Below are 22,060 nucleotides of genomic sequence, written 5' to 3'. Positions count from 1 at the left end.
ATCTCAAGTCAATTAATAGATGAAACACATTTTTCTAAAATAGGTTACTCATTTTTGTAGGAAGCATTTAGGGGGCAATTTAGTTAATGCATGAAATAATTTATGCCATGATGTAATGTCCATTCCTTTTTATCTTGAAAGAAACTGGCTTATCTGCCTTTAAATACAGTTAATAGCACATCAACAAACAAATAGCTTTAAACACCGCGATGTTCTTCGATTAATATTGATGACATGCTACTTGACCTTGATACTTGAGTGTGATTAAATAAAATAATAAAAGGAATATGCGCATAATTATGTTTGCAGTTCAGTACCTTGCTGTAAAACAAATATAAAACTTCTCTGTGAACTCAAAATGGAAATGTATTTTAGTGTAGTTCTCATGCAACATGCTTATAAATCACAGCACTCAAGTAAGACCTGAAAGGTTTTCCAAAGTTAAAGGCAAAAAATAGATGTTGTGGTCTTTGCCTGGTGACTGTAGCCACAGAGAGATGTGTTTCAGAAATCTACCCAGTCATCTGGTAATTGGTAATGTGTTTTAGGCATAAATGTACTAACTGATATATTATTCTTCTTTAAATGTTGTAATAATAAACATGCATGTGTGTGTGTTCTGGTGAAGTACGATCTCTGCAGGTCATAAAAAACTGTAAAAAGTGGTAACCTGCAGCCATTTGTTTTTGTTTTGTTTTATATAAAATCTTTTTTTTTTCTTTTTTTTTCTTTTTTTCAATGTCCTCATTAATTTATTTTTTATGCAGACACAATGTATTTTCTGAAAAGTAAAAATAAAAAGACAGATGCAATTAGAACATAACTAAAAGATTGTGTTTGTCTACTATCAAAAACATTTTCTTTTTTATTTAGCAATACAAGTTCCCTCCATACTGTACCGTTAACATTAATATAGAATGAGAAAATCTCCATGGATTTTCAAAGGCATAAGCGTCGTTCCCTTTTCCCATTGTGATCTCAAATAAAGAATCCAAACATCTGAGAGCAATTGAAGTGTCTTGTGAAATCCATTATTCCCACCAAGCATTGATTTATTATGTGAATTACAAATCTAAATGTTTTTTTTTTTTTTTTTTTTTTTTTTTTTTTGAATAAAGAGGGCGTCCTTTTGTGCTTTTATTACAAATCGTGAGGTACAGGGTGGAATAGCTTTTTAAGGATTTCAGACTGTTCTGTAGATCATATGTTTTTTTTGTGTTTCCTTAAGCATGATGTTATTACAGTAGTCTAGTTTAAACAATTTATACACAGCAATGGTTGCAAGAAAATCATTACATGAACAAAAAATGTCTTTCTGTTAGGTGCGATGCCTAATGTGGTATTATTGTAAATTTCAGGGACATTGCAGGGGGCTCCATATTACTATTTTTTCATCGAGTCTAATATTGTGATCATTAGAATTAGTACTTTAGTTGTCTAAACCAATTTCCACTGCACTTCGAGACCTTTATTCAACGTCACATTTAAATAATAATCTATTCTTAAACAGAATATGTCTACATTTTAAATGAAATAAGTAAAGCAAGTGAGAGTAAATAATATAAATACGTGTGGGGTAGTACATCAAATAAAAACTAATTTTCTAGTTGTGGTTATTTTGTGAGTAAAATCTAAACGCTGTCCAAGAACGTAGATTAAGTCATTGTGTTTGAACAAGAATATTTTTCCCTCATATAAAAATCTTTCACTTGCTGATGATGGTGTTGATGGAAAAACATTGCCTTGAAATGCTGAGTAATATTCCTCCAGTAACTTTTTACTTTACTACAGAAATATTTCCATTTAAACAGTGATTCTGTTGGAGTCGAGCAAGATCAGAAAACGTTCGCTTCGTCCAGTGACTCTCATTATTCAACTCTCTAATCCATTCAAACGGTAACTCGTACAGTTCGAACGCGTTTTTCTTGCGAATCGACTCGATTGATTCATTTTAACGAACCACTTCAAACGAACGAGTCGTTCGCGCATGAACTCTCACCTCTGCTCTCGCGATATAAACTTTCCCGGTTACCTGAGGAAACGAGAGTTTGATTCAAAGTGTACCCATTTGAATGAACGAAAACAATCAAAATTCATCCTAATAACACAAGGTAGAGTACCGCCAATCAGTTACCTTTAATTATGTGGACTTTAATGATTAAAAATACGTTTCTTTGTCTATGTTACGGAATACTGGCGGTGTTTATGTAATTATTTACCCGTAGTCCGTTAGCTGTGGGAGTGTATGCTGCGTGTAGTCAGCTAGCAACAGCAACAAACAGTTTAGCTAACGTTATTGGTTTTATTTAAACGCTTTCCTCTGGTTTATGTGTGGAATTGTGAGGAAAAAATAAAGTGAATTTAAATAAGAAGATATTTTCGCTGTTCTCTAGTTTCGTCCTCCGTGGTGGGGTGTTTAGAAACCAGTTAACGTTGCAATACCATAGTTACTGCTTTTAAAAATATTGTAAAACGCGAAATCCGTGAAACCTGCCATCGTGTTAAATTTATGACAAAAGAAGGTAATACCAAATTACCACAGTTTTTCAGTACTAACAATGAAAGTGACTATAATGTTTTGACTGGACCTAAATTACCAATATTTGTAATACTTTTTGTAAAGAGCAGCTGTTAGTGATGTTTATGTTCGGGTAGGCCTGTGTGTAAGCATGAAAAATAAATAATTATAATCATTTAAGTAAATAAATGTTTCTGTTAAAGCTTGGGCCATTGTAAAATGTTTCAGTTTTTGTATGACGTGTCAAATATTTCCATTTGTTAGAAAAAAAACACATTTCATATTTTTCATTAACGTGTACCATATGTATCTTGTATATGTATATTTACATATGCATTAATAAACATGCTTTGTTGACACAATGGCATACAGTTATTGTTTAGCACGTTACAAAGTAATATTTATATACATGCAGACATAAAGCTGCATGTATATAAATAGAAATAATGATCAGTCATTTGTGAATTGCTTAGTGTGTGTTTCAAACATCTAAATTTGAGGATTTTGACTGTCCTTTCTGTCTTATACTTTAGGTTATTTTTATCTTTTTGGGAGGATCTTTGCTGCATGAAGCAAGCCAGAAATGGCATCACCACAAACGCTTCAGCCTGTCCTGAAGATGAAGGTCGACGAGCTCTTCCTCTTTTGGTTGAGTGAGCCGAGTACTCAGGCAATGCTTAAAGTGTACCTCAACAAAATCAAGAACGGAGAAGAAATAGAGCTAAGCCTTGCTGATTTCAAGGGCACAAGCACTTTGTTTTTAACAGAAAACAACAACAACATTGCCTCAAAGATTAATGCGACAGAGAGAATGACTGCGGCCCTTGGTGCCCCATGCAGCCCTCCTTCAGCCACCCTGCCATCTGCGAGTGGCAGCAATAACAGAGCGGGAGTGAATGCGAGGGCCCTGCGACGCTCTGTCAGCACTAAGAAGGTAAAGCATCTGTGCTCAGCACTCTTTTTAAAATGCAGTATGACCCCAGTTCTGTCACCTTGCAGAGTTTTATATCCAGGCCTGATTATCAGAGTTTGATGCTTGCTTTTCACCTGTGCTTCTACGTTAAAAAATGTGGGAACGCAATCAGAATTGATCAAAAAATAAATTGTCCCTTAATAAAGGTATACAAGAAGACTTTTACATGCAAAATTAAGTATTAAAAAGTAAAATTTTAAAATACTTCTGCCTCATACTGTATTTAATAATTATGTAAAAACGTATTGGCCTACTTTAAAGTTGGCCAATAAATAATAAATAACATGTAATGGATGGAATCAACTTTTTTTACTTTAAATGTGCAGCACTTACATTTAATGAAATCAAAGCCTTTTTAAGTTTATTATTCACATTAGAATTTTTTGCAATTCCTGTTTTTCCATCCCCAAATTTAAAACCTTAATAAGACGTTTATTATGTAATTTAAAACACTTAAGACTTTTTAGAATCTTAAATTTAATAAGTGATAATTCTCTACTTTTTAACAACCTGCAGGTTTTTTTTTAATTCATACACATGCTCCTAAATACATTTTACATTTTGCACAAATCTATTTTGAGTTGCAAATGCATGTGAAAAGCTAACGCTGTCAAGTCCTGGTTAGTTTAAAGAAATGTTATGTTTACTTTTATATAAGGCAATCTCGAATCCATTAATCCCTCATATCATGCTAAAACAACCAATTTTTTATTTTTTTTTCCACTAGTTCATGTGGTAAAAAGCTTTTGCCAAACGTGTTTCTACATTTTAATATAGAAACCACTCATTTTAAAGTGGTTTTCTAGCACAGTTTAATAGGAAATTTCAAGGAACGTTCTCATGATGGTCCTACACATTTAATAAGAGCCATTTTACCACTAAGAGAGGGTTAAACTAATTTTTCCCAGTTTAACCACAAGAGGATGCTGAATGGCTTTTGCAGCTCCTGGTCAGTGCATGTGGTCAGATGAGCTCTGTGAACCCTGCATGTCATTGTGTAAAGAAATCCTGTTCGTGTGTGGCCAGAGGTGGGTGAATCTCTATGTTGTCAATCCCTGGAATGGTAATGACTCTGTCATCGTGTTGTCCAGCGATGCTGGTGGACTTTGCTGCTGAGGTTTCAAAGCCTACAAATTGGATTATGCAGGGATATTTGTAATTAAAGCAATGCCTCCATGATACTTCCTGCTGTCAGTGTCAGATCAATGTGTCATTAAATTCACACATATCTTATTGGCCCAGTAGGAGGAAGCTGATATCAAGAAGGCTTATTCATAAATAACATTGATGCACCAGTGGAAATTAAAAAGACTGAGATAAAATTAGGTTTTTATGTGAAACGCAAGAAGTCCCTGTAATTTGGACACTGCACAACAGAGTCTTTGAAAAGTATTATTTCAGTCACGTGCAAAAATTTGTTCAAAACTTGAGGAAAGATAATATAGCAAAATGTGACGAGCAGAAACCGCAAACTTTTTCTTTAAGGATGACAAACAAAGTTGCATTTTGAGGAAAGACATCTGTTGGCAGTGAATGTAAATCATGAGTAGGGACATTATCTGACCAGTGTGATACTTTAATGTGAAATGCTAAGCAGATGTGTCTAGGCTTTGAGTTCTATGTCCAGTTATTCTCAAATGCTTTGGTGATCCTACGTGCTGATGGAACAACTGTTGGGTATTTTGTTTTTTGGCATGATACAATCAACATGTGCCCACAACTTGTCACAATGTATTACAGAGATTTTGATCCCGTATGTTCTATTTTAAGAGGCTAAAGGAATTCCAGAATACAAATACATTCTCCAAAGTATTAGTTAAAAATTCAATTAACGTCATGCTGATGCTGTCGGAACAACTGTTCCAACTCTGACACAGGACACCGGTAAAGATAGCCTTGGTTCCACTGTGCAGGAATGAACTACTGGGAATTTGGCTTACACTTCATAGGCAGTTTACATATTTGTCCATGGTGTAATACAGTATGCATAAATTCAGTCAGAAGCTGCTAATGGTCAGAATAATTGGGTGTCCGTCATCCCTGACTCCCAGTTGCAAGGTGAGAGATCATTAAGGCATGTTGCTTGGAAAAATAAGCTAATTGAAGAAATAACTTAAGTATGTTATGTACATTAATGTCTAAGGTGGAAAACTTGCCTACATGGTGTGAGATTTGTTCATGAATTTTATTTTTCCTGCTTTTCTTACATTTCTAAGTTTTAATATTCAACATTTAATATACATAAAAAGTCAATTTAGTCAAAGAAAAAACACAATGCTTTCTGCACGTACCATCCCTACGGTTTAGTATCTTCCCTTGAAAGTATGGGTAATTAAAAGGATCCATTATGTCAGAAGTGTTAGTTCTAATATCAAGTTGTGTATTGGGAATTAAGACCGTTTTGTGCTCTCTGAAGCACATTTCTGCCTTGTTTTGGTTCTTCCCCCTTTCATTATGTTAAAATGATATGCAGTTACAAGAAGATTTTGAATTCTAGCTTTTATTTGAAAGTTTGTTTTGACTTTTGATAGGAGTTTATAACTCTTACAGGCTATCGGAACAGTTATCACAGTGTTTATATTTTTCTCTCCTCCAGCACTTGAATTGTAGCATGTTTGTTAGAGCTCCTCACTTCTGCCTTGCTGGTCATCCTCTCTTCAACCACTTGGCTTTACTGACTGGACACAGAGCTTTGTTTGGAAATTGGCACAGTCTGTGCGGACAGCTGCCACCTCTTGTTCAGGCAGATCTATTTCTCGTTCTGTTAGTACCAGCTTACTCTGACAGTGGAGAGTTGTTTTACGTATAGCAGAGTCAAATGGAAGGGAAAGTGCTGGTAGGAAAAAACTTTCCAATAGACCCAAATGAAAAACAAAAATATTGACATGTTCACCAGCAAGTTTACTTTGGCCCTTTTGTTGTTTTTCCCTGTTTATTAATGGACTGATGAGCAAGGACTTCAAAAGCAGTTAGATAGAAAATTGGGCTTATCAAATGTGTGCAGTATCCTGCCATTGGACAACAACAGGAACTGTTTCTACAGGAATGAGTGGAAGAATGTGGACTTGATGATCTGACATCTAAAAATACTTATTTAAGCCAGGCAGGGCTTTATTTTTGCACCACTTTGTTTGTTAGATGCTCTGGCTCCAAGCCTTCGGTGCATATTCACTCACTTTTATGGCAGATCAGTTGTCACTAAAGTCTACTTTTATTAATCCAATTAGTTTTCAAAGCAATAATGGACATAAGGAAGGGATTTTCAGATGCACAACACCCAGCCTCAGAGGTTGAGTTTCTTTGGATCAACACAGTTATAAAGAATTGATGTAATTGCAGTCAGTCTGGAAGCGGATGTTTGTTAAAGGACTGAAGATACATTTGTTTCTTGGGGTTGCCTAAACAGAGCATGTTGGGTCTTTTAATAGTCCTCAACTGCTTCAGCCATCATTCTTTGAATTCAATACTTCTACGCTGTGCTACTAACTAAGACTTGTCATCTATAATAAGCCACGGAATGGCTGGAAGCTGTAGCCGTGGAAAGCAAAATAAACAAAGCATAGGCAGTAATACGTGTGTGTGTGTGTGTGTGTGTGTGTGTGTTTTCTCACCTTTCAGGGAGGGCCAATTCAGGCTTTGTGCAGCTTTGCTATAAAGATTAAGTTGACCATGGGTATATAGATGGTTAAAAGATTAATGAATCTATTCAATCATTTTTTTTTTAAAATATTGTTTTACATTAAACGGCAATTTAGAGCTTATGTACGACAAGTTACGACATGAGGATGCTGTAACATGTAAACTGGTGTCTTCCCCTTTGTGTTAATTGAGTGCTGTGTGAGACTGGTGCAAATTTCTTAATAGAAATTAAACTACATTAAAGCTCAGTAAGTGTTTTTCCTGCAAACTATTTTTGTCGGTAGTTGGTAGGGGTTGGGGAAAAAGTCGATAAAGTATAGTATCGTGATATTTTCTGCTGCAAAACTGTATCGATACACGGATGCCAAGTAACGATCTTTTGGGCTGCACGATTAATCGAGTGACATTGTCATGAATGTGATTCTCCATTAACTACTGCTAATTAAATGCTGTTCCATCTAAAGCATGATGCGTTATTGCGTTATTGAAAAGCACCACATTTAAAGGTGCTGTGTGTAGGATTGACATCGAGTGGTTGAACTAGGTATTGCAGTCAAAATTCAAAATATCGGAGAGGGTTTTTTTCACCCGACCCCTCCTCCTCAGACTTGACGCGCACGCAGGTTGCCAGATTGATGACACAAACAGGAACGAGCGCACTTGACGATGAATGAAATGTAAAACGGTGTTTTCCGCCAACTGGCAACCCGGGGTGCCGAAGTACAGTTGGGTAAACTGGCAGTGGGCGGGTTTCACAAACCAAAACAAATCCCGACATTCCGGCACGCATATTTTCAAAGGAGAATAACTGACTTTAGCATTGTTTTTCAGATAAACAAGTATGTTAACTTGGCATGTTTCTTAAATATTTGCAAACATATTATGGTATTTTTATGTTTTAGTAGAGTCAAAATCTTACATACAGCAACTTTAATAACATGTTTTTACTCCAAACTCACTTCATAAAATCAGTCAAGTGTTTTAAAAAAATAATTTTGTGAGAAGATGTCTTCTTACATAGAATAAGGCACACAACATTCCATAGTATTCTAAGCAGTGATAAAGGCCATGTCAATTAGCATTGCAATAATATATACTTTATAAGAGTTATAATAAGGAGAACTCGGAGAAACCATATATTGTCGTGTGTTTATTAGTCATGTTGAATCAATGAAAGCAGTTAAATCCTCTCTTTATTTAGCTGCAGAATATACATTTCCTGGATTTCTTCTTCTGAGCATATTTGGAGTTTCAGCGCAAGAGCGCCCTCTGGCCAATTTACTACTAATCACAGAACTGCGCAGCAATAAAATTGAAGTGAGATAAACTGATAAGGTTTCTTTTTAGTTAAAACAGATGTTACCAAAGTTTTCCTTTGGGGAAATAATTTGAAGTTGGAAAAAGGTAATAATTACAATATATTGCAGAATATCGCAATATATTTAAAATCGAAATAATATTGTATCGTGACACAAGTATCGTGATAATATCGTATCATGACGCCTCTGGTGATTCCCACCCCTAGTAGTAGGCATGGGCCGGTATGAGATTTTGACAGTATGATAACCTTAAGCAAAAATATCACAGTATCACAGTATTGTCATTACAGATCTAAAATTTTATTTTTAAAGGAGCTGTATTTAAGAAATCTATTTCAATTAATCATAAAATGGCCCTGATGTGTCACTAGACATTAAGAAATCATGTTCATTTCAAATACTTATATCACTGACAACAGTAGTCCGGCCAGGATATTGTCATTTAAAAAGTGGAGTTGCAGCCCTCAACTGATGTTGATGTTGTCATTTTGTGTGTTGGCCTGACGCGCCTCCCTCCACCTATCCACCAATCACTAAGTCAGTAGTGTTTCGGGATCCGTGTTGCCAGCTTTTCTGTAACCTACCCTAACTCCAGTCGGATAAAAATGTCTAATGTTACTAAATCAAAAAGACCTCGTTATAATTCAGAAATTCGTCGTGACAAAGTCCGAAATAAAACCAGAATTTGTATTGGAGATGCTTTTGAAAGATGGAGACGGCTGAAAACGGAGAAGAATTAGAACACAGACGCCAACGTTGCTAATTTTCTCCTGGACAGGTAAGATTCATCTATGCTTGGCTAACTTGTACTTGATGTCAATGGACATTTCATATATTCATGACAGTCGAACAAAGTTATGCATGTTTGTCCAAAGTAACATAACATTAGCTCACATGGACGTATGCTCTGTCATTATGCTGAGACGCTGAGGAAAACAACATTAGCACGGCCATTATGGCAATTTGAAACGTAATTGAGACAGTAGCCTAATGTTACCTCAGTAAAAATTATTCGTCATTTGTTCTTCACGTATATCGTGGACTAAGTTACACATGGTGCAAGTTGACCTGTATGACCATTGCTAATGTAATTTAGTTACTCTAACAATATTTTCTGATGGAACTGAAAACAACCCTGTGATAGCCATTGGTGATATTGAATTTGTCCCGCGTTATAATTGCTGTGGCAAATGTTTTGGTTATTTGTTAGCCTACTTATGATAAAAACTTTAGTACTTGTAAATTGATTTTTTTTCCCGTAATAATTACTTATCAAAATATCTCTCATGAAGCATAAACATAATTAACAGAAGAAAAAAAAAACTTACTGTGTACTCTGTTCGTCACTTGCCATTGGAAGCTCATTGAAGCAGCCTACGTTTCTGCTGAATCCTGCAGCTCATCTGGCAACCTCGAGTCAGAGGGGTAGGGGGAGGGGATACACCGCTCTACAGTATTTTTATAGTGATTGCAGTACCAGTTTAGGCCACAATCCTACATATGGCTCCTTTTAAATGACTGGGTAAAAAAAACTAGGTGTTGATTTTGTTTTTTTTTGCTGATCACAATATTTTGTTTTTGAGCATTTTGATATTAGGAACAGTAGAATTTGTTTATTTTTTTCTTTGATTTGTTTCCTAAAAAGAAGAAAAATAAAGACTGACATCTTTATTTAACCTAAATCTGTAATTACAGTTATTTAAATTTAGTTATATAATTCATATACATATCATATATATCATTTCATATCATTTAGTTATATCATTTCATATACATAATTCAATTTAATAATAACCCAATTTGAAGCAAAAACAGACTGTTCTGACTAGCTTTGTGAAATTATACTACACGCCTGAACGAAACAAACAGCAGAAGACCTGAATGAGACGCATAAGGTGCGTCCCAAATCGCGTACATATGCACTATTCTATGACGTTTTTTAGTATGAACAGTGTGAGTAGTGCATCCACACTGAAAATTCCAAAAAGAAAAAAGTGCATTTTAAATACCCGGATGATGCACTTACATATCCGAAAAAATAAAGTGTGAAATGTTGGACACTTCATATACTCAAAACTGTCGCAGCTTTAATTACGTAGCAGAGGGGGAGAGGCTATCAGACTCCGATTATGAGTGAAAAAATAACCTTATATAATTCATACACTACATGGTTGAGTACATAGTGTATGAGTGCATAGTGTATAGTGCGTAATTTGGGATGCAGCAATATTCATTCTCTGACAGCAGGAGGCACTTCTGGAACACCAGATACAGCATTTCCTTGGTTACCACTGTAAACAAAGCATCACTGCGCTGAAACACTGCTTTAATATGAACTATACAAAGACGAGATGAAAAGAAAATACCATGTAAACTTTTCTGAAGACAGTGAGTTCCCCTCAAAAACACGTTCATATAAACCCCAAACTAATAGGGTAGTTTTTAGGGTAGTTTGTGCATCTTAAACCGTGAGAGATCTGCCTGCTGCAGTATTTTTCTCTTTGCGTCCTTCTTCAGCGTCTCTGGCCTGTGTTAACGGGCATTTACAGACTTCATATTTTCACGTAAATTACATTTTGGAAAATGATTGCATTGCAATGCAGTTTGTGCAGGTCCAGAACAGAGATGAGTTGCAATAAGACAAAAAAACATCCGGTTGCCGATCACGTAAGTTCCAGGGGAAGCTCCTTAAGTTCGGTCATCCTACACACACGTGACTGACCACTCGCTCGCACCAAGAGATTGAGGTTTGGTAGCATACATGGTAGGGATGTGCATCTCCATAACTGAGCCCGATGCAATATGCATCTTGATGCATAGCCTACAATACATTAAAAATACATGTGAAGCAGCTACTGATGCAATATGATTGACCCCTATTACGATGCAGTGCTATCCGATTTCGATTCGATTCAGCACAATGCAGTTCAATGCCATGCGATGCAATTGAAAACAGTATTCTATGCAATTCAATATGGTACAGATAGATCGCTTTTATTTCTTTGGTTTAGACAGCCATGTTAATCTATATTCATTGTGGATCTCAGGACATGCCTTGGTCTCTGTAGTGTGATATGTTATATTCATGTAGCAGCAGTGGTGTGAGAGAATGCGCTTGAGAAACTGTTTAGATAGGAGAAATCAGTCTACATATAAAATATTGGTCACAAATTATTGGCAACTTTCTAAATAATAAAAGTGTAGTGGATCTACTAATAATTATAAATCAATCTGATTTTACAGAAGCAAATATGTTAGAAGTGATGCATTGCGATACAAATGCCAACTTGTGTCCGATGCACACTTTTTAGAAATTGAAGCATTGCATCGTTAAATTTTACTTACCATCCCTAATACATGTTGATCCAAATGTTTTAGGTTGGCTAATTACTGATGTTGGTTTATTAATTATAAAATATCAAAACATTATGGTGCTTTTTGAATTTGGCACAATAGGTAATAAGTGAATATTGTTTTAAGATGTTTTAATTCTCCTATAGCGACTCCGATTTCGAATAGGCCCATGTTTAGTGATCTGAGCTATGCACTATTCCTCTAAAATCCTGCATATCTCAGTCACCCCATGCAGATGATTGGTTAACGTTGCATGTTTCAGATGCAAAATGCATTCAGTTCTAATCATATCAAATAAAAAAAACAACTTGAGGGAAACTAAATGATGATTGAATATTAATTTTGGGGGGATCTGTTTTTTTTAATAGCTGATCAATCTTCAGTTTGCTTTTGTAGATTTGAAGTATGCTGATCTATCAGAACATTGCATCCTATTGCAGTTAATCTGTGGTGTTCTTAGCTGCTGTATCTCCCTGATACAGAATCACAGGGTTTCAAGTGAGCAGGTTTGTGTCTTTACATAACCACTACGAGAGCAGTGGAATGCATGCTGAAAAGGGCAGATCCACACACCCTCCGATTGTCACCCCCCCTACCCCCCCACCGCTCTCACACAAACACCCTCGTCCTATCTCCCCAGTGACTTTTCAGGACCGGACTGTATGACCTCTGCCAGCCACTATTGGATGTATAGAGCAACAGGCTAGGCTGTGATTCAGGCTACTGCACGGCTGAAGCAAGCAGCTGCCATTCCAGTTTAAGAGAGCTGGTGCTCTGATAAAGACAGGCAGAGGAGTGTCCTGTGGTGGGACAGTCACTGAGCGAGATTATCCTGACCCTGGAGTGCATACTGTCTGCCACACTGGCTCCATTAGCTGACAGCAGCATGAGAATGAAGGAGATCTCTTTACGGCAGGACCCTGACCTGAGGAAGGAGCTGGCACTGCTGGCACGCGGCTGCGACTTTGTGCTTCCCTCTCGCTTTAAGAAGAGGCTCAAAGCCTTCCAGCAAGGACAGGCAGGTTGTCTTATGTTCTGTGTGAAGCCATCAGACCGATCGTACTTGCTTAATGCTATTGCTGTCAGTGTCAGTGGGGATGTGATGTTAGCTTCCATGTTGTGTAGATGTGTGGTTATAGTTGTGCAATTGTAGGTTTTTATTTTTTTTTTATTTTTTTTTAATCGAGCAGCTAGAGAGGATGATCGGCGGTTTTAAGAGCATCCAAATGTTTAGGGTTGAGCAGAAGGTTCTGTCTGCCTTGTTCAGGAGTTGATAATGGTCATTCCCTTTTATAGACATGGCTGACACTGACTGGGGAAGGCAAGATTAAATGCATTCATCTCTCACAGTGGGTTAGACTGAGCAGAATCCCCTGCATGCCACTTCAGAGAAAGACTTTCCAAATGCATTAGGCTTCCACACTTCCATGCAGGGTCCTAAAAGTTAGTGTATTTGAAAGCAAATTTTTAGCTGGTTTTTGTGCTGTGAGTAGCAGTGGACTACTGCTAGATATACGTTATGGATGTCTCTAGAATGAGATGAGGTAGTCAAATAGCTGATATCACAAGAGACTGTAGCAATAAGTAAATTATCAATTTCCACATGACATTTTTCTTGTAAACAGTTCCTGAAGCTGTTGTTTACTGAGAGGGGATACAGCTGTCCATGTGATGTTTTATTGCTACATAAAATACAGCTGCACAGTTAATGACAATTGAATTTTCAGTATGGCCTTGTGTGATTTATTAAACTACAAAAAGCAGTATTCTCTTCTTAAACTAAATGATTCTTAATGACACTATATTGTTTTGTTTGTTTGTTTGTTTTTTTCTTCAATTTTTTCATTGTGTAGTTGAAAATAGTTTAATTACATGTCTTGTAATGTTTGTTTTTTGTTCTAATTTGCCCCAATTGGGATTTGTTTTTTTGCTATATTTAAAATGTTAGGAAATTTTGTAGCTGGTTTGTTTTGTTCATGGCTTAGAAATATTTACTGAAGAAATTTTTTGAAATCCCGGTTGGAGAAAATAATTGTGGAACATGTTGGGAACCAAGGCTGCTAAATAATTGGCCATTCACTGTTGCTTTCTATTATGTGAAATGTTTGTTTATACATTTCATGTCATGTTTTGCCATGCTGAGTAAATAAAATAAATGAAATTTAATGTGAAGAGTGAAGACTACATTACAGTATTGTGGACCAAGAGGTTAATAATGGATTTGGAATAAATAGCATATTAAAACTGGGATCACAAATGGGATCATTCTTTTATTTATGCCAGAATGAAGCATGGCAGTGAAGGTTATGAATATTTGCTTCCATATCACAGTAACCAAATATTTGCCACCTAAAATATTTACATCTCTCAGGATAAATGGTAGCACAGAAGGTCAGGTTGGCTGGAGCCTACATGTCCACGTGTTTGTCTAATACAGAAAATTCAAATGGATCTTGTTCAGTGTAATGTTGCTTATTCTAGAGAGTGGGCTTTGATGGAGTTTTTGTCCCCTGTGTGGAAGTTCTAGGGGGTCAAGATCTTCACAGCTGCAGCCTGACACTCAAATAGTTGAGGTTTTAAGTTACTGTGGGAAGCTGAGCCTTTGTAAAATCAGTAATAAGAGGAATTTAACCACAAGTGTTCACAAAACATTTGGGCATGAAGGACATTTTGTCATTTGATAATGCCATCATACTTTTGTTTTGCACACTTGTTATGTTTTCTCAAAATCCCCAACAGTTTTTAAATATTGCTCTTCATAGAGTTTTCATCCACCCAACTCTAGGTCAAGGTAAAACCTGTTCTGCAAATTTCAAGTTTTTTTTTTTTTGTTTTTTTTTTTTTATTCTTGAACATTTCAGGCAAGGCTTTGTCAAGTCAACATCAGCATTTGCCTCTGACAATTATTATTATTTTTTTTTATCAATTTAAAGCATTTATAAAGAGAGTTTATAAAAAGAACAATCAGTGTTACTAAATACTTGATTCTCGAATTTATAACCAGTTCAATTGTTTATTTCTGATGTCGTTTACCATACCAAGTTAATGTGTTTCCAACAGTAATGTTTGCAAGTCTGAACCTGCAGTCCATCACATGTAGTTATCAGTTTTGTAACTGTTTAAAACTGTACTTTTCATAACATGATAGCAAATAGATTTGACACAAGGACAACAGCTTAGCACTGGTTACCACACTAGAGAGATTCCTGTTTTAACTTCATCCAGACTCAGCCAAAAGTCATAGTTGTTTGTGTACATTGTGTACTAGACCTTTTTTCTGTCAACAGGTGGAAGAGTTTTTGTTTTATAATTTTTTTGTATGTTTTAAGGAAATGTAACACAGCTTAAGGAAAAATTTAAAATGCTAATCCAAAAGGGCTTACCCGTATTTTGTATTTAGTTGTCATGAATGAGTCACAGCTCATGTTTCAAACCATTATCCACGTTAAATTTTCTTATCCTTCATGTCATCACATGGAACAAAAATCCTAAAAATATTGCAAGCCTTCTCCTTAAAATCATCCACAAGGGTGTGCGTCTGTCAAAGTTGTTTTAAACTGTGTGTTTTACGCACTCTGAGGCGACTTAATTAAGCCATCACTGTGAAATGCTGATTGAGGTGAAATTTTCAGAGCAACCGTACATCTCTCCCACGATGAGTCCTGTGGCTAATGGTTATTATTTCTGTCTTCTTCAGCAGGCGCAGGCAAAGAAAGAGGAGCCCGTTACACCAGCTTTAAGTGAAAGCATTCCAAAGTTCTACTTCCCTCGAGGACAGCCCCAGGCCAATATCAACATAGACAATCTTATTTCCAAGATAGAAAAAATATTTTCTCAATTTCCTGATGAAAGAGTCACTTTAAAAGACATGGGGTTGGTCGCCAAGGTAAGTGTGGTTTGTAACGTGCCACCTTTATCCGTTCAGCAAATTGTTCATTTTGTGTAACTAACGTATAACTGTTTACAAGTTTGAAGGTTTTACTTTCCCTGTAGCCAGTGGAAAAATATCACCACTGTTTATGTTGAATTACTTATCCTGGATAGAACCCGTCTAGGTAAACGACGGGATTCAGGAATTTAAACAAAATGATTTATAAACATAATCATTGCTAATTGGCTCCATTTATAGTTTCTACAGCGCATGTGAAAGATGTAGTCATAATGTCCAAGCACTTAGCAGAAACCTCTGATTGAGCTCAATTGCCCGTTTAAGAGAGAAAGGTTATAGTGTTGCATTTTATTTTTGAACTCTACTGTAACATTCAGATCTCAAAACTTTGCGGTCTGTTTGGCACTTATTTGTTTAGATAGAAATATAACAGTCATTTTGAAATTCATTACGTCTTGATCTATTTTGTCATCCTGACGTTGCAGTAACAATCTATTTCTGTGTGACACTTTCGTCTCCCTGCAGGCCTGCGAGTGCCCACTCTATTGGAAAGCTCCATTGTTCCATGCTGCCGGAGGAGACAGGAGGGGACATGTGTCCGTTCACAAGTTTGTGGCAATGTGGCGAAAGTAAGACAACAGTTCTCTTCACAGTGCCCTCTCATATTATTATCGGCAGGGGTCAATGGCTGCACATGGTGCTTTTTAACAAGTATGTGAATGTCCTCTTACCAAGAGCTGAAGTGCAGTGAGCTCTATGTGTACGATTTTGGGGATATTATTATTTTGTACAATGATACTGTGCATTGCTTTGTGATTTATTTATTTTAAATTTTGTGTGTGGCTGTCTTGTGTATATACTCATTCAAGTTTTAAACTGAGGGGTGTGAAAATTCTGCAGAGAGCCCATGATATACACTAGAATTTCCTTAAAATATAATTTAATGAAAAAAACACATACCTATATGATATACCTTTTATATCATTAATGTACTACTTCTAGAAATACATTTACGTAAATATTTTTAATGAGATTAGTGTTTGGCTGAGCATCTGGGTGGGCGGTCTATGAATCTGTAAAGGTTCAAATCTCTTGTTTTTAATCATTATTCTTCCATCAGTGCATGTCAGAACTGGCTGAGCGTGAATTCTGGAGCCTCATTTGTAGATTCCAATAATCCGAAGACATATATTTGAAGTGAAGGGTTTTGGATACCATGTTTCTCTTTGAAAGGGTGAGAGGGAGCCTGAAACCATCTGTTTCCTCCCCGCAGAGTGCTTCAGACCTGTCATGATGACGCATCCAAATTTCTTCACCTTCTGGCCAAGCCTGGCTGCAATTATTTGGAACAAGAGGACTTTATTCCATTCCTGCAGGTACAGAGTTCTGGAATAGAGACCTACCACTGAGAACACAGACACACACAGGTCAAAATGCACAGAGCACTGATGATTTCAGCATTATATTATTTGCTCTCATTCTTTTTTTTTTTTTTTTTTATGTACTTGCAAAATTCCAAATGTGAAGCTTAACGTTATGAAATAATTGTGTGCAGAAGTGCATTCTTTGAGATCAGTGATGGACATGTCATTTATATTCACTGGCAGGATTGGCCGTGCACACTGGAGGAGATGTATTCTGGCATCTGCACTTTAATTTGTATTGTGTAGCTTTAGCAATTGCTTTGACCGTTTTGATGAATGAAAAAAGTATTGTTTTGGAGTAGATTGGCCTGTTCCCGTCTGCTCCTTTACAGCAGTGATTTATGTGTTTTTCTATTGTTTAATTTCACATGGGGAAGGGTCAAAGAGTCCCGCACCTCCCCCAAAATAAGTTGTCGTAATTTATCGCCTTTTACGCATATATACCAGTATTTGACTATGATACATGCACAAGTATAATCTTTGTTTCTTTGCTGAAGAATGCACTAGATTGAAAAGCCAGCAGGCCATATGTATGCAGAGAGTGAGACTGCTGAACTGATGCACAAGCTAAAAACTGGACTTGGCCTTAAAATCACCCCTTTGTTCTTAGAAGTTTAATACCTTTAACATTTCCACACATCTTGTATCAACGCATTAGCCTCTGCAAGTGGACAGACTAAAATGATTCGCCTTTTCTCTGTAATCTAATCCAGAGCCTCTTTGCAGACAAATGGATTTAACATTGCTGTTTTTTTTCTTCTCTTGTAAGCTGTGTCAGTTATTATATGCTGACTTTGATGTTATATTGGTGTGTGAATCATTTTTATACCTTTTTTTTTCTTTTTCTTGGATGTGGTGGATTCACATACAGGTCTGGCATTTCTAAAGGAGGCTTCAGACTTTCACTCACGCTACATTACCACTGTAAGGAATACTTCCAGTTGTGTATTTTTCTAGTAATTCAAATGCTTTTTGTATATTAAGCATGGATTTGCACCATTAACTAAAACCTAAAATAACCTGAACAGACTGTGTATATATACTATGTTATTATTTTGGTGCACCATTAGTCTGGACAATTCAGATCAGCACTGTCTTGTTGAATTGCATCAATCAACCTTATGTTCAACAAGTGTTTTTTCTGCCAACAGGTAGTCCAAAGGATATTTTATAATGTAAACCGCTCATGGACTGGAAAAATAACATGTTCAGAACTCAGGAAAAGTAGTTTTCTACAGGTAATATGTTACAGTAGTCTTTATCTAGACCTGCAGTATCTACCTGACCTGCTTTATCTAGACCTGCAGTGCACAGAAACTGCAATTTTTATTCTAATCAATAAATGTAATTCTAACCAGTGTAACAGAAAATTAAAGTGTATGCTAAATATACAGTATTTTAACCAAGCCCACATTAATATTATTTTATACTAATTGCTGATTTAGTATTATTTTATTATTATTATTGTAGGTTTTAAGTAATATGATGTTGTTGAGATTAGTTTTTTTGGAATTTATACTGCTTTGGCCAATCTACTACAATTTAGGTGACTAAGCTTTTCCGCTGTGTAATGGTGAAAATGTTTCCCAACAGAATGTGGCACTTCTGGAAGAAGAGGAAGAGATTAACCAGTTGACAGAGTTCTTCTCTTATGAACATTTCTATGTCATCTACTGTAAGTTCTGGGAGCTGGACACGGATCACGACTTGTACATAGACCAGAGAGACCTGATGCGACATAATGATCAAGGTACCCATCCACCTGCTGCGCCCTTAAGACCATCACACTCTTCTGACATGCTGTTTATTGATTGGCTGCTTATTCCTGGAGGTGACGTTAAATATCCCCTCCAGCAGCACTTGACTGCATATGTTTCTGTTTGCTGCAGAATGAGTTTAGTAAATTGAACAAAGTGCGATGAAATTTTAACATCAATTTCCTCTAGCATGACGGCATGTCTGGTACTCTAATCGTTTTATCTCCTTTCAGGCAGGGTCAACAATCTTTGTGTCTTTAAAATGATAGAATAAGGATATTAAATCACTATGTCTTGCGGTTGCAATTTACAATATTTACAACCTTTGACAGTGAATTATTACCAAGTTTAAGCATTTTCTATGAATAAAGGAGAAGACTGTGATGTGATTTTTCTACTCTCTTTGACAGCCATATCCCACCGAATGACTGAGAGATTATTCTCAGGAGCTGTAACCAGGTACCATCTCTCATTTTTCAGACATTTTGTTTTTCTCCAATTTTTGAAAGCTTACGTGTCGTGTCACATTATTATAGATTTTATGAGTGCTGTGGTTAATTATACTCTGATGCTCAGGGACAGAAAGGTTCACAAAGAGGGCAGACTGAGCTACGCCGACTTCGTGTGGTTCCTTATATCTGAGGAGGACAAAAAGACTGAGACCAGGTAACTGAAATTACCTTCCTTCATCTGTTTTTTTTTTTTTTTTTATTATTATTGCTTATAGATGTTCTAAAATGGTTGGAGTTTTTTTTTTTTTTTTTAAATGATAGGACTGCAACTATAAACTTTCTTGATAATTAATTTATCAATTCTTTCTTTGATTAAATCTGATAAAACAATTTCCCAAAAAATGAAATCTTAACATGTAAAAACTTAAGGATATAAAAACAAAGTTAAACCAACTATGAATGAATATCTTTTGTTACATATTTTTACAGTAGTATTTAAATAATCTGCTTTTTATTCTTGTTGATTGTGTAGCATAGAGTACTGGTTTCGCTGTATGGATCTGGATGGGGATGGAGTTCTGTCCATGTATGAGCTGGAGTACTTCTACCAGGAGCAGTCTCAGAAGCTTGAGGCCATGGCCATTGAACCACTGCCTTTCGAGGACTGCCTGTGCCAAATGTTAGATATGGTTAAGCCAGAAATCCCAGGTATTGTTTAAAATGAATAACTTAATGTGTTGGATTGAATATCCTAGACTTTGCATGCTCGACTGTCATCATTCTGAAGTAGTTGCACAACCGTAAAAAAAAAAAAAAAACTTGCTTTTATTTTTTGTCAGGAAAAATCTCTCTCAGGGACTTGAAGAGATGTAAACTTGCCCATATTTTCTTTGACACCTTCTTCAACATTGAGAAGTACCTAGACCACGAACAGAAGGATCCCTTACTGGCTGCAAGGGTAAAGAATAACATGATTTTTATGGTTGTTTTGGTCAATTTGATGATTTGATACTATTGCTGTTCTGCATTTGTTATTTTATAGGATGCTGAGACAGTGGGACAGGAGATTTCTGACTGGGAGAGATATGCTGCAGAGGAGTATGATAACTTGGTAGCTGAGGAAACTGCGAACGAGCCGTACAACGATTGGTAAGACTGCGTTTCTCAGTTGAACTGCCCACAGACCACAGTATTATCACTGTGCAGCATCTTATATGAGTTAATAACACTGAACTTCAGCTGTGAGCAGCCTCTCTAAAACGTAACAGGACTTCACCTCATGCAGCAGTTTTAATAACATCAAATGTAATTTGCTGCATTGTCACTGCACTAAATCAGTGATCAGAGGGCTGATGAGGTATCATGGGACACTTTTAGGATCAGCACAGACTTCTAATGGCAGGATGAGTAGAGTTGAAACAGGTAAGATACTGTAGATGCAGGGTTGAGGTTCCTTCTGTTCTCCCTCACTTCTATGCCTCGTGGCTTCACCTGGTCACTGTTTAGATCCATCACATAGCGGATTAAAGTATGTTTTACAGTTTCAGCAAACTCCAGTTTAGTCAGGTGTCTTTTCAATGGCATGCGTTTACATGTCAGTTTCTAACTCTTTTGCCTTCCAGTTGGTTCTAAAAGTTTTTTTTTCCCCCTCGTGTAGTTTCTCCATATGAATATCCTTTCTCCAATTTTCATTACATTTTAAGCGTCCAATCAAAGTACAGGACTGTGTATGTTATAAATTCCATTATAAAGTATTAACTGCTCTCCCCAAGTATTATGGATGATATTATTGAAAAAGACTGTTGTAAAACATTCAAACTGAAAGGGCTGGGTGAAGTACATTTTGACATTAATTCAGTGTACAATTTTTGGTTTTGTTTTCAGCTATGACAATGTTCTGCACCCAATTGATCACATTACATCTGCTTTTGACCTGGGGAATGAGAAGAGGCATCTCTTTGAGATCCCCAACCCTCACTGTAACCTGGACCTTGATGAATACGAATACGTGGATGATTTTGAATGACAGCCACCACCATGCAACACAAGTAAGGCTGTCATCTGCTAGTGTGTAGAACAGGAAGTGGACCAATCCTGCTCTCCTGGTTCAGCTAACCAAGGCTTGAGAGTGTACAGATACGCTCCCCCAACGGCTGGATACCAGACAGTAAACCAGCAGTCTGACGAGGATCTGTTTAGCAAGACAGATTGTGCTGGCCCAGTCTATCTGTCAGTCTGACATCAATGCACAACCAGCTTTCTGAAACATATGTAGCTGCACTGTAGGTTTTTAGCAACTACACTGGAACCAAACCGGTACACTTGAGTTATTGAATATGCACTAAGTTGTTAAATATTTCAATATTTTTATGCACAGAATTGGCCAATAAGACATTCCAGAGATTCACCAAAGTGATTTCAGCTTGATTTCATGGATGGCTTATTTCTCATGGAGCTCTGTCGACTTGCCTTATGTGTTTGAGGGTCACATTAATATGAAATAATGCAGTAATTAGACTCTGACATTTTACGGTCTGTGTGAGAAGTGTTTCTAAATTATAATGTATTTATATGTATTTGTAAATATTTGTTTGCCTCATTTGTTCTAAACCTTTAGGCTTTAGTCCAGCTAAATGTTTTCAACAAATCATGTTTGTATTATTTCTATAGAAGTGCTTCTTAACAATGTGCTTTTATTATTGTAAAGAGTTCAATAAAGTATTGACAAAAGTCAC

At 36.5% G+C, this 22,060-nt stretch overlaps 1 protein-coding gene across 2 annotated transcripts; it reads left to right on the top strand.

Moving 5' to 3' along the window:
• Positions 1-1,985: 1,985 nt before the first annotated feature.
• On the top strand, positions 1,986-22,059 carry LOC109096808 (serine/threonine-protein phosphatase 2A regulatory subunit B'' subunit beta-like). Of its 2 annotated transcripts, XM_019110468.2 has the most exons (14): positions 1,986-2,111; positions 3,052-3,452; positions 15,501-15,689; positions 16,218-16,321; positions 16,966-17,068; positions 17,966-18,040; positions 18,268-18,354; positions 18,710-18,866; positions 19,284-19,332; positions 19,450-19,539; positions 19,858-20,033; positions 20,165-20,283; positions 20,368-20,474; positions 21,210-22,059. In XM_019110468.2, exons 2-14 carry the CDS (start codon positions 3,102-3,104, stop codon positions 21,349-21,351), a joined length of 1,749 nt encoding a protein of 582 aa, XP_018966013.2. In that variant the 5' UTR covers positions 1,986-2,111; positions 3,052-3,101; the 3' UTR covers positions 21,352-22,059. The 2 variants fall into 2 exon arrangements, with proteins under 2 accessions (XP_018966013.2, XP_018966012.1); XM_019110467.2 differs by lacking the exons at positions 1,986-2,111; positions 3,052-3,452 and adding an exon at positions 12,477-12,821.
• Position 22,060: the final 1 nt, after the last annotated feature.

Source organism: Cyprinus carpio, chromosome B9 (genome assembly GCF_018340385.1).
Source record: "Cyprinus carpio isolate SPL01 chromosome B9, ASM1834038v1, whole genome shotgun sequence".
In the NCBI taxonomy this organism is placed as follows: Eukaryota; Metazoa; Chordata; class Actinopteri; order Cypriniformes; family Cyprinidae; genus Cyprinus; species Cyprinus carpio.
The sequence above is the reverse complement of the archived record's forward strand: the minus strand, read 5'-3'. Positions and strand labels throughout refer to the sequence as shown.

What these genes read in the sequence shown, in the direction of transcription:
- LOC109096808 (XM_019110468.2), top strand. Translation starts at nt 3,102, where the DNA reads ATGGCATCACCACAAACGCTTCAGCCTGTCCTGAAGATGAAGGTCGAC. An exon ending in TTCTCAGGAGCTGTAACCAG is followed by an intron (nt 19,333 to 19,449) that starts GTACCATCTCTC and finishes TCTGATGCTCAG; the next exon opens with GGACAGAAAGGTTCACAAAG. An exon ending in AACGAGCCGTACAACGATTG is followed by an intron (nt 20,475 to 21,209) that starts GTAAGACTGCGT and finishes TTTTGTTTTCAG; the next exon opens with CTATGACAATGTTCTGCACC.